At 35.5% G+C, this 13,731-nt stretch overlaps 1 protein-coding gene across 1 annotated transcript; it reads right to left on the reverse strand.

Annotated features, from left to right (window-relative positions):
• Positions 1-4,278: 4,278 nt before the first annotated feature.
• LOC132282294 (serine/threonine-protein phosphatase PP1) lies at positions 4,279-13,219 on the reverse strand. Its single transcript, XM_059783913.1, has 4 exons — positions 12,618-13,219; positions 6,045-6,604; positions 5,332-5,541; positions 4,279-4,643 (listed from the first exon to the last, which is right to left on the reverse strand). Exons 1-4 carry the CDS (start codon positions 12,793-12,795, stop codon positions 4,629-4,631), a joined length of 963 nt encoding a protein of 320 aa, XP_059639896.1. The 5' UTR covers positions 12,796-13,219; the 3' UTR covers positions 4,279-4,628.
• Between the last annotated feature and the right edge of the window lie 512 nt (positions 13,220-13,731).

Here is a 13,731-nt window from a genome sequence, read left to right on the forward strand (position 1 = left end):
CATGAAAGTCCTCTCGTGATGGCATTACTACAAAATAAAAAAATAAAAAGAGTAAAAAATCTAATAAACTACAAAAGTTGGTCTAAATTGTGAAAGTTATATTGACCAATGACGTACTCCTATGTACTAACAATATTGACTTGCGGCTATATGGGCTTTAGTCTATTGGGCGGAGCCTCGGGATGAACTAATTTCAAAAGTCTCTTTGCTTTTCCAATTTGTTTTAGGGTAATTTATACAAACATCTCTTATGATTTGTCATAATTACACGGACCTCCTTTCTAATTTGAAAATTTATACAGATCTCCTCTAAAAATAAAACTATTATACTCGAACCTCCCTTCCGTTACGGTAAACGCCTGTCAACGACAGATTCTGCTGATGTCATCCACTTAATTAAGTTAAATACCCATTATACCCTTATCCCTACCAATGATTATTTATCTCTCCTCTTCGTTTTCTCTCTCCTCTCTCTGCCACATACCAGTTTAGGCCATGTCCTGGGTTGATGATGAGATTTTGATAACTTCTTGTCATTTGAGAGATGATGTTTACTATCAATGCCTGATGATATGATGGTGGAAGATTGGAATTGAGATGGCCATGTCTTGAATTGGTAGGGATTGGATAAGGAATAAGGCAACTGGAATATTGGCGTTTGATAGAGGTGAGAGAGTCACAGCTTCGCCGCCATTCTCCATAGTCATCGCCTTATCTATTGTCATCGCCGATGTCCATGTTCATCGCCAGAGTAGTCACTACAGCAGTCGAACACTTTGCTCGTCGCCTTCCTCATTTCTCTCTTTAACCCTCTCTCTCTCTCTATACTACTATACACACAAAGCAATCCATCGCCACCACCGCCATCTATTCATACTTTTTCTACCCACCACCATTACCATCATCAATACCCACCACTATCAACAAGCCCAATAGTGTTCGCAAAAGGTAACCTAAGAACTACAAGTATACGTTATTAATGGCCTCTCTTTTCTCAATATGGTTGTGGTTTACCGGAATTTATTGCCGGAGAATATATGTATATATGTTCTTGTCTTGGGTTCATAATTAATTTTGTGGATCCCTTGAATATTTAGTGTATGCTCAAATTGAATTGTACACAAAGTATTTGGGGCTCAGGGGTTGGAGTATTGATACCCAGTGAATATATGTCTACATGTTCTTATTTTGGGTTTAGATTTAATTTTGTGGATCCATTGAACATTTTGGTGCATGTCCAAATTAATGGTGGTGGGTGATGGTTGAGGTGTGGCAGCGGCGGTTTTGAAGATAGAGAGTTTGAAAGGAGAAAGGTTGAGCCACGTATGCATTTCCCTATATATATATAATAATATGGGTAATTCATTCATTTACTATACTAACTTAAGGGCATTTTAGTAAATTAAACAGGTTCGTTAGTCCATTTGACGGTCCGTCACTAAGAGGGGAGGTTCGTGAAGGTTAGTTTCATTTTTAGGGGAGGTCTGTATAAATTTTTAAACCATAAGGGATGTCCCTGTAATTATAGCAAACCATAGGGGAGGTCGGTGTAAATTACCCTTTGCTTTAAGACTAAAATTAGTGGGACCTACCAATAATTTTTTAGTTAAATTTCACGAAACCAACCCCTAATACTATCACTTTTTGATCAAATACCCCCAACCTACTTTAGAAAATCCCCAACACTATAAAATTTGATCACATTGCACCATGTCTATGATTAAATGACGAAAGTACCCTTCTGATATACCATTTGATTTAAAAAGCAAAAAAAGTATCTTGTCAACTACACAAATAACATTAGTAACATTTAACTCATCAATGCATAAAACGACTGCATTTCGATTTGCAAATTTATTGGCACAAAACGCAGTCGTTTTATTCAAACCCATTTTATCATTTTATATATTAATCCGCAAATAACATTACATATACCATATTTTATAGCAACCATCACCGCTGATCCAGTCTGTATTACTTTTCTAATGTAATCTACGGATGTGATCATCCAACCATACTGATCACTTTTACAATAAAAGTACTAGATTGGATCAGCCAAGTTATGAATTCTAAAGAGAGAGAGAAAGAGATCACATTCTCAACGATTTACTGTTGTCTGGGCTATCACCGGAGCAATTGACGAATCTTCACTTCAGAAGCACAACCATCTGACAAGAGCTTCAAGATGGCTTCGGCTCGGCGGTGCAAGAGAGCCAAGCCGATTTGCTTCCTCTTCGGATCACGAGCCAAAGCCTCTCTCTTCCCCATTCGCGTGACATTGTTGCAGGTTCGCACGCTGGAAATTACACTAGAGCAACTACTGGATAGAATCGAAAAAGCCTCAGTCGTCTCCGATGCAGAATCCGGATAATACAGCGACAACGAAGGGTATCTCTCGATACCTATTTCACGTCTCTCTCTTTTCTCGACCGGAACGTCATCGTTTCCTTATCCTTCTTCGTCTTCACCTTCGTACTCTTCGTATATGACCTCTAATGGTGCTCTCAAGTTCCATTCAACAAACGAATCGGCGTAAAACGAATTTGGATCCAAATCCAAACCCAAACCAGTTTCGGGTTTGGACTATGGGTGTTGTTCGCGTGAGACCTATTTGCGATCTTCCTCTAGTGATGATGAATCATGGGTTTGCTGTGCGTCGGTGGAATTGAATTTCTTTTCTGTCGTTTGGATGAGTTCTAATCGAGGAAGAGAAAGAAAAAGAATTCCAATTGAAATCAGAACTAGGGAGAAAACAATTCCGTGGAATCAGAAATCTGAAACCAAATGACGGCGATTGAGAATTTTATGATACAAGCCTTCAATTGGCAGCTAGTGGTTGTGGGTTGGGAATGGTGGTGGCAGTTACGAAGATGGGATGGTGGTGCTGCGGCGGTCGCCGGTGGTGGCGCTGTAATCGCCGGATGTAATGGAGATGGAAAAAAGAAAAAAGAAAAAAGAAAAAAGAAAATATATATATATATATATATATATATATATATATATATTATGTGTTAGTTTGAATATATATATATATATATTGGCAAATTTCACTAAGGTTATTTCTGTAATTTGCAAAATACTGATTTTTGCTTTTTAAATAAATTGGTATATTAGAAGGTTAATTTCTTCATTTAACAACAGAATTGGGCAACGTGATCAAATTTCATAGTGTTGGGTTTTCTAAAGTAAAGTGATAATATTAGGAATTTCGTGAAATTTGTCTTACTTTTTTCTATAAAAGTTCGTTTTGTTAGACGCAAATTAATAGCGGAAAGAGAAAGTGAAGTAAACGAAAATAAATAAAGTTTTCACTGTACAATTGGTTAAAATGAATTTTATTGTAAGATAATATATTTTATTAGTTTGAATAGCAGGAAATGAAAAAAAAAAATTGTATATTTCTAAACAACCATTAATCATTATGATTTCAAATATTAAATTAATAAATAAATTTATGTTGGATAAGAGGAAAGCATCAAATTTTATTGCTGGTGGTAATAGTTGGTAATACTATTCGCACTGAAATTTCTTTAATAAAAAAGTTATCATATTTTTAATTTTTAATTTCTGCTTGCAGTTATAATTTATACAGTGGGCTAACAACTTTGAGGATTGTTCCCGCACAAGTTTGTTTTAGGGCAAATCACAAGGACCTCTTTTATAATTGTCATAATTACAAGATTTCTCTTATGATTTGTGAAATTACTACGACCTCTTCTAAAAATAAAACTATTCTACACGTACAGTTAAATGCGCTAACGCATCTGTCTAAATTACTAAAATACCCTCACATCGCTATCTTAAAATACTAAGAGAACCATAATCCACAAAAAACAGGTTCATAACTTGTTATGCTTTTGTTTCAGTCGTAATAACAGTAGAACATGACAACAAAATGGTTTTCTTTTTGAATTCAATTACAATTACAGTATAAACAACTAATTAAACTATAAGTATAACAGAAATTTAAAATGTAACCGTATAACTTTCGCATTTTTAAACCCTTTCCTATTCTTTTCCTTTCCTGCTACTTCCACCCTAAAGTAAAATCAATGGGACCTAATAACAAATTGCATAGCCTAGCCACAGAGCTATACCACCCAGTTAAACAGGCAAGGCTTTCAAGATTTCTTAATTTTCGTACGTACAATGGATCCATAAAATCCATTAAAGGCAAGTTTATCAAGAAGAACGACTCAATAATCTCAAATACCACTAGGTTAGCAGTTAGCATTTTATAAAGGAACAAAGTTGATTGTTTTATGGTGTTTTACCCAATTTGTGAGCAATGAAAAAGGAAGTTTTGCCATAAGATAATAACAGTGCACTTACAGTTACAATTCAACATAATGAAGTCAAATATCATCCAATACAACAAAAGTTCCAGGTTGCATGGTAAACAGGCAACGCCACTCTTCTGTTATGGCTTTGCAGTAACTTTGTGTCCAATTCACCACCCCCTTCGGTGTCAATGCTTGCAAACTTCAAACATCAAGTATCCGATTGAAGATTCATGGCAGGGTGCATAAAAGGATTTAGCAGATAGCAGCACGGACATAAGACAGAAACAAAATGACCCCAAATGGCCATGCTCTTCTGATCATATTATATGTGATGAAGCAATGCATTCAACCCATCCCTCCCTGAAAATCGACAATCAACAAAACACAAACTTCAGAAAGTACAGGTGACGTATTTTTGTCGGAAAATAATGCTTGTGTCACCTATCTATACCCATGTTGAATATTCATGTGAGATGTGATTGGATCCTTGTCGTGATGAGAAATCAACAGAAAATCAGACAAAAATAGCCAATTAATGTTAACTCTATTAAGCACAGTGTCATAAAAGTGAAACGTATTCCATGTCCTATAATACTGCCCTTGAAAAAATGTAGAGAAACTTTTTCAACATCTACTACCATATTTGGCAAATATGTACACCCCCATCTAACCAATTGATGAGTCTGTTGGGAGTCTTGGCAGAGTATTTACCCAAAATTAGGCAACAAAAATATAACTCAGAATGTCAACTGAATCAAACATTTATTTCCAAAAATCAAGTCCAAATTTGCTTTGTTTCCCCAACAACTAATGTTTTCCATTATGCACTTGTGTTCCCGGCAGAGTTCCAAGGATAAAAACAGAGTAAAAGTCTTCATAACTTTTGGACGCCATGTCACAAGTAACTACAGCATATAGAGAGATCATTAAAGTTCAGATATATCAGTTGTCACATATAACCATTTTGGACACTCAGGTGGCATAGCAACTAAGGCATTTGTTATGAATTTTGCCTTCATCATTTTTATCAAAAAGAAACTTTCATTACCTTATGAGGCGGTGTACCTGGTCTCAACATGTTGCCAAAACCCATTTTTCCTTTCTTCTCCGAAGATTTAAGAATCTGAAAAGAACATGTCAATGTATCATCAACACTCATCATTGCACCGGCATTATCAAACTCGCCACAGTAATTTGGTGCTGAGAATATGGTCACCAGCTGTCGCTTAGCAAAAAACTCATACCCATCTTCCACTACCTGACGAGTAACAGCAAAAGATAAAATCATGGTGAAATATTGATATAGTATTAATAAATTGCTACATATGAATTATTCATATCCCAAGACACATGATGCGGTAATGCAGCTTGCACTGACATCACCATATGCCAAGCAACATAACTCTATTTCAGTATTACTTAAACCGAAAATAAAAAGATCTCATCAATTACTCATGTTGTCAAAAAATGGAGATACCAGGAGTGAAGGTACTATTTCCTCACGAGAAATTTTTTCACGCACATATAATTTCACATTTGACATTATTTTTACCAAACAGATCTTTTCAGTCAACAAGGTTGAAAGCAAAAAAGAACCGGAAGTCCACTCTATAAAACTAGCCTTAATAAACTGTTATTTGTAAACAGCCGAAATTCATCAACTATCAAGTCAACAAATTTAAGTTTCCAACTGCACAAAAATGCGTATGCACAAACAACTACTGGGGAAAATGAATAATAGGTTCACAGTTAAGTTTTCACCTGATGAGCTCGGCAGATCAGATCCAGGTCATGCTTCTGGAGGAATTCAGCAACCATGTCAGCTCCAAATGTATATGACACACCCCTGTCATTCTCTCCCCATCCTTCAATATCTTTATCAGGATCAGCCCACAGTAAGTCACAGATAAGGCCATGATCTGGCACATCAACAGGGCGAGCTATATTCCTGATCTGATCTAAGTTTTTCAAGTCAGGGGACAATCCCCCATGCATACAAAGGATCTTCTCATCAATAAGAGCAGCGACAGGCAGGCAGTTAAAGCAGTCAGTAAACGTCTTCCAAAGACGGACATTGAACCTCCTCTTGCACTCATCATAGAACCCATATATACGGTTGATCGAAGCACATTCATGGTTACCCCTGAGAAGGAAGAAGTTCTCCTTGTATTTTATCTTGTATGCAAGGAGAAGGCATATCGTCTCTACGCTCTGCTTACCACGGTCAACATAGTCCCCCAAAAATAAATAATTTGCTGCAGGTGGAAACCCACCATACTCAAACAACCGAAGAAGATCAGAATACTGACCATGAACATCTCCTACAGAAACAATGATGCCACATTATTATATTAGCTAAATGACAAATTAGAAGCACAATTACGACAAAACTTGTTCTAACTAAGAGAAACTAAACAAAATAGTCACATATAAAATATGTGCAAAAACAAAAGCGAAGTTGATGCAGCCTACAAGGAAATTTATACAACTGTATGTGGCAATATAATAGGTCAAGACACTATACACTAAAAAATTCATTATCATAAAAAATTCAGGAAAAAAAAAAAATCAAAATCAAAATTCAAGTTCATGTTCATCATATCTTTTATAATTATAATATCAAAAGCGCGAAACAACTAACTTATCAACCAGGGATTCATGGATATGATTAATATATAAGGTATTGCAGTTTAACAAAATGAGCTGCTAACCAGCAGTTTGGGCTCAATTAGCAATAAGAACTGCTCGGCTTCATTAACTACAGTTAATTCAATAGCCTAAAGGATCCAAACATAACTCAGGTTTAGAGTAGGGTCATTACCCACTGTGTCTGCGATAATCGAGTATTGCTCTAGTTTCAAGCTCAAAGATTAAAAATCCAAGCTTGAGGCATACCAAGACCTATCTCATCCTGATTCTGCTTGTGCGCAATTGAGGCATGCCTTGTACAATAACAAGAACATAACCTGCTAAGTGACTTATCGGTCAAAAAGATCACAAAAGAGAACTTTAACGAGTAACTAAAAACCAATTATTACGAAGGAAACCTGAGCTAGCTCTATCAGAACAGTGAATTTAGTTCGCATTCGTAAATATTGAGGAGCTCTATCTACCAAGAACATAACCTGCTAAGTGACTTCTCAGTTAAAAAGACCACCAAAGAGAACTTGAACAATGAAATAAAAACCATTGATTATGAAGGAAACCTAAGCTAGCTCTTTTAGAACACTGAATTTAATTCACATTCGTAAATATTGAGGAGCTGTATCTACAAATTGCAATGAATGTCAGATTACTCCAATAAATGACCTTTCCTAACTGCATGAAGGAGGTGGGCAGAATTGAAGTGGTTCAAATACAGCTATCATTTTCCTAAAAAGCATTTTTAGGGATCATTAATACGATATTTACAAATTTGGTTCCTTGAATTACTACTAATTCTTCATGAAAGATTTGAATCTTAAATCATCTCAAATACTTTATTTCCAATCCTTTCTACACACCCAAAACAATCTACATATGCACATAAATATTATACATATATAAACATATAAAGACAATTTCAATGATATATTTCAATTTCTTATTTTACTATGTTAACTCTGTGTGTTCCTCTATCAATAAAGTACATTGAATGTACAGAAATGGCTATAACAGAGTTTCCCTTATTCATATTAACAACTACTCTACAAGGAATGTTTTTTAGCTCAATTTAATAACCATTTTTGTAGCTCCGCTGCTCCAGTATGTTTCAGTTTATGCTCCTACCTATTTATCAATGCATATTGCTAATGAGATTGTGTTCAAATGAGATACAGACATACAGTTTATGCTCAAATGAGATTATGACTCACTTCAAAGGTTAGCAGGCATAAAATACTAAATCTAGCATTTCTTTTCATTTTTTCACTCAAAGTCCACAATAAGATGCCTGCTAAACAAAACAGATAGGCATATATACTAATGCATAATGGCATGATATCTTGTCGGAGCCACTTATAACTAATTTCTATATATATATATTAATTAATATCTACTTTCAAGAGTATTTTATGTGGACTGGTCATTTAAGCCTGTTATCGAACTCTCAACTTGAATGGTGAAGGAAGACAAACAACAATAAAGTACATATAAGACGAAAACAAACACCACGAAATAAAATGACCAAGAAGTTGACACTACTTGCAGTATAAGGTACACATGAGAGGAACACAAGCAACCACTAATTTCTTTCTTTTCAATTTATTAAAACTTCCCTCCTATTTGAAGTTAACAAGAGCTATCCATAGGAGGGAGGAAAGCACTACTTCCATACAAGCCTTCAGTCTCCATATATAAGTGAAACTCTCACTAAACACTCCCACGTCTATTCTTCTCTGCCTAACTCTGGTCTGTGGCCCAAAACAATGACATCTGGACATCCCAGTTTAGGTTCCAGGGTTCAAATCGTCAATACCCAATTTATCACTTAGAGGCAGGATAGGACCCTAACTTATGAGCTAAGGCAAGTGCTAATGAATGCCAAAAGCTAATACATATGCATTGACTGTATGAATGTCTGTGTGTGTGTGTTTACATGAAATTTAATTTGATGTGTCCTCTATTTTGTATCATGGTTAAACACTAAATCTCATCTATTCATCAAATTGAAATGCGGAGTGGCTTGCTTTTTTAGATCATAAAAGTTATGCCTTACAAGAACTCATTTTTTACTTCTTATATTCGTTCCACCAAGAGATGATGTTCTGTGAGATTATCTGCTATAGAGAGTATACAAAAGTGAGCTCAAACTCAAATTGGCTTGGTAACCTTATCGATTTTATAGGTTACCATATATTTATGTAACATCCATACATTCTAAATGAATCTGAAACTAATTTTGGACGGTGATGAACCCCACTAAACTACTGCCACATTAACCAAGCACCCCATACAATGTGACAGCTACTGATGTGTCACTTCTCTTTTTATTTTTGCTAAGATATGTCGTATAGAAGTGGGAAAAACACATTGTTTGCCCAGACATAGGAGATGCTGTAAAGAGGGCTAACCCAACCCACCTCAGGTTGTCTGTAAAATAGGAATAGGCCCGACTGAATCGGAACAAGGTGCTGGCCCAGATGGTAATAAGCACCACGAAGTTCAAAGTCTACCCTATCCAGTAGCAGGGCATTTGGTAACCTGTTTATTAGGTCCCGTGTCTATTGAAATTACTATTTCGGACCATGATGCCAGCCCTAGAATATCTCTAGGTGTTGCATTGGTGGCTAGAGTTAGGATCACTCATGGTGATTCAGAGTTTCCCACCATAGAGACGCCAGAATTGAAATACTCACCTGGCTAGACCAAATCAGAACTAAATGTGACATTAATTCTATGAAATGTAGCACAACAGCTTCGCTTGCCCTAACGATGGGCTGTCGGACCATCAGCAATTTTCCAGGACAAAGCTTCTAGGCCACAGAGCTGCACACTGGTAGCCCCCTCTGCATTATGATTGGCCTAGCTATACTACATATTACTGCAATCACTCTCTCCCGAATCAAACGGACCCAACCCTATGCGTCACTGTTCACACGTGATTCACCACACTAATCCTTGTCTTCTCTTTACAAATTACCATCAACAACATTGTTACCACTAGGAATAGCAACTACCCTCCACTCATCCTTAAAATTAGCATGGATGACATAAAAAAAATTAGAACATTGAAAAGACTACAATGAATGACCAACGGAATTTCTTTAATGCATGGACTTGGGACCAGATACATGAATAATTAGCATATATAAGAATGACCTTAACCAAAATATGTTACCTAAATTTAATGGATATTTTAATGACATTTAAAAATAGAAATTCAATAAAATCTTCAGCAAACCAAATAATGGTTAGGCCCAGTTCAAGAATAGTCATGCAAGGTGTTGGCACAACAAGTGTTTGAAGGAGAGACAAAAGGAAAGAGAAGGAAACATTTTCACTGGTTGTAAGAATTAGTTATTTTACACTTTTCGATAGGTTTTAGTAGCTTTTTGACTTTTGACAATTTAACTGTAAAATTGAATATCTTCATATTTACCATGTATGCCAAAATCAAATTAACAGAAAATCTACATCTGTCACACCAACATCACAATCTAATTCAGAGTTCTATTCTAATATTTTAGTTCAGAGAAAAATAAATTTACAGAACGAGCTTTTATATATATCCCTTTACCTTGGTGTTTGACATCCATAACAAAAACACGATAAAGGCATATATAATTTAACAGTTTGATTGACAAAAGGTTATTTTGCCAAAAATAAATAAATAAAGATGTGCTCCTGAAAACTGATCCTGCCCCTGAAAATAATGTATCTATTCTTTAGAGGTATGAAAAAACCATGAAAAGGTAAGGACTACTTGAAATGTCAATTCATCATCCTCAAATTGCCAAACCTGTTAGGCACTAATGATATAATATGAAAGAATAACCTTTTCAAACTTGACAAATGGCGGGTGAGAAAAAACATTTTTTTTTTATAAGTAGGTGAGAAAAAACATTTTAAAAAAAATAATAAATTCACAATACATATAGACGCCAAATGTCTTTTGTAAAACATATCTGATTTGGAACAATTGAGGATGGGGAAGGGGGGGAATGGACGGGGAACAATGCTTTGGAACACATCACAAGATTGACTTAGCGTCTGGAAAAACCGACATGTATGACCTTTCACTATCAAACAATACTTGATCTTTGTAGTATGGCATTCGCCAAAGTACAAGTTATGTCAACCTCGCTAAAATTTAGGAGGTTACAACCACAAGCATTTACCTGAGTTTCCTGTAAGATGTGCGTGTCATATGATGTGTAAGACCACTAAAAGTTACTTTATTGTCATCATACCTAGTCTGTAATAGATGAGCAGTATATTTTAATACCCTCAAGTGATCCACACAATGACATGCAAATTTTAGTTCATTTAATACATGCTCACGACCAGGAAAATTAAGTGGATATTATGGCCGAAATGCATCTTACGGAAACATGGTAGTAAAAAATCCAAGGCAAGCACAGGGTATGGTTCTAATAAAAGCCCATAACCTAGCCAAGCTGCCTAGGTGGTCATTGAGTATTTCTGCATGTACATAATATAGTAATATGCATTTCATTTTTGTATTCTCTTATAATGTAAGCAATTTTAGTGCAAGAAAAATATTACAGGCACAGTATAGAAGCTATACATGTCATAAAATCATAATAACCCTTGCACTAACACAATACAAATGATATGTAAATATAATAAAAACATTAATAAATAAAAAAATAAAAAATCAAGTGCATCGATATCAATTGTTAATTGGTGAAAATGCAACAGAAGTACTAAAACACCCAATTTACAATATAGTAATGTGGCGCAAGCACTTCAAGGTGTAGCCATGAAGTGTACTTGTTTGTTGTTATTATGTCATACCATTATATGGCTACTCTATTAAGTAACTGAAGCGTGAAAATTGGGCAGTGAAAGCCTACTTTTCTAAAATCAACTGAACCCTCATATAGCCAGTGTTAAAAAAATAATGCACAGACACGATTCTACGCTATTAACTATGATGCAGTTTCAGTAATTTAGTAAAACGAACATTTAAAATGTTTTGAATACCTTATTTTGAAAATTTAGTCACTTAAACTTTGCACATTATGAATGATCACTTTTACCTTCAGCAATCAGCTTAACTGATTCGCTAATGCAAGCCCTTCCAAATACTTGTGTGTCTATGTTCTAATAAGAAGCCCAACTAGCCCTCAGTGGCTTAGGAAAGACATTTTTTTTTTGGAAAGTTAGGCAAGACATTGTTCCTCTTCACAACTTTTGCTGAAAATGATTGAAGTAAAGCTTTATGATAAATGTTTTCGTTGGAAGTCGGCTTCTTACTTTTCATGTCACACACAGAAAAAGCACTCCTTCCAACCAGGACGTGCACAAGAGTACAAAAGCCTAACATTTAGCTCAAATCAATTGATGTTTTCCTCACAACAGTTGATGATATCTGTCAAATTACATACAATCAGCGATGGATAAGTGTTTACATAGTAACAACAAGGGCACTGGGTAATCTAATATGAAAAACGCAGACCCATAACCCACTTTTTACATAGTAACAAAAAAATGATCAAATTTAGCATATGAGCAGGAAGGTTGAGTCCCATGTGGATAAAATAAATCAAACGAAACTAATAAATCATACAAATTAACAACTGCTAGCAATTAAAATTATCAAATGTATTAAGCACGAACAAGTCTTGGATCAATGAAAACAACATAAAGTATTCTTGCATATCCTTTTACCACAAATCTTTATAGGAGCTTCAAGCTCGAGAAGATTAGGCTGGCTGAGAAAGATCTCCTTCGAAGCGACGCAAAGCTGCCGAATTTCTGCCTCCGTTAGATGCACCTGCTTAGGAACCCGACCGTTCTTTGCATCAAGAAGCCGCCGAATGATATCGTCAAGCACCGCCTCATCCATTAAAACCCAATACAAATTCAATCTCAAAAATGAAATACACAACCTAAACCCTAGCTTCTCTCTCTACTCTCCTCCTCTCTTACAGCTTCTCTGACCAAAAAACTACAAAAAAATAGACGAATCTAATACAAAAAAATAAGCTCTGATGAAAGATATGTGTACCAAACTAATATCAAATCCAATAAAAGGATTGAAAACAACGGATTGAATCGTCACCTTCTCACTCAGCGGCCCAATTTTGTATAAGGGATCTTGTTAGATGCAGAGAAGTCATGGTACTATTCCGGTGAAAGAGAGAGACAGTGACTTTCTCTCTCCAAGTTTATTGGTTCTCTCTTTCTCTCTCTATATCGACGGACGGAGTTGAGAGGGGAAAACGACTGCAGTGAAGGGACCTGAAATCTGATATAAGAGAGCTCACCTAATGTTTGCGAACCCTATCTGAGGAAAAGATAGCGTGCGGCTTGCACGTGCTTCATCAAGTCAGTTCATTCAGGAAAGTGTAATGGATAATAGCCTGAAAAGGTTAACATTATCCAAAACATATTTCTATCAAAAATTAATTTTTTTATTGGTTAGTATGCTTGATTAATTACTCAGAAAACAAACAAATAAAAATAAAATTATTTTAAAAGAAGTATAAAAAATAATTATATGAAAACAAATTTTTTTTTTAACAAAATTTGACATTATTCAGGGGCAAGTTCTCACACATAAGTAAAACAATTCATAATTTACGATGTTGACTAGTTGGAAGTTTACTCCCACGCGATAGAGTACAACCTATCCTTCGCCCGTTAAGTCTGGAATCGAAAGGGATGAGTCCGAACATTATTGAAGTGTTGATCTGGGAGAAATCATTGAAGTCATGAGAGTATTTTAACATATAAAGTTAAAAACTTTTTTAAAAAATTTGAAAGTTTTGAGCCTGAGAAA

The sequence above is a fragment of the Cornus florida genome, unplaced genomic scaffold (assembly GCF_030987335.1).
Source record: "Cornus florida cultivar Cherokee Brave unplaced genomic scaffold, ASM3098733v1 CherokeeBrave_3.0.0_Hap2_Chr11, whole genome shotgun sequence".
Taxonomy (NCBI): Eukaryota; Viridiplantae; Streptophyta; class Magnoliopsida; order Cornales; family Cornaceae; genus Cornus; species Cornus florida.

What these genes read in the sequence shown, in the direction of transcription:
- LOC132282294 (XM_059783913.1), bottom strand. Translation starts at nt 12,795, where the DNA reads ATGGATGAGGCGGTGCTTGACGATATCATTCGGCGGCTTCTTGATGCA. An exon ending in AGCTCCTATAAAGATTTGTG is followed by an intron (nt 6,605 to 12,617) that starts GTAAAAGGATAT and finishes TTGTTTCTGTAG; the next exon opens with GAGATGTTCATGGTCAGTAT. An exon ending in TGATCTGCCGAGCTCATCAG is followed by an intron (nt 5,542 to 6,044) that starts GTGAAAACTTAA and finishes GTTACTCGTCAG; the next exon opens with GTAGTGGAAGATGGGTATGA.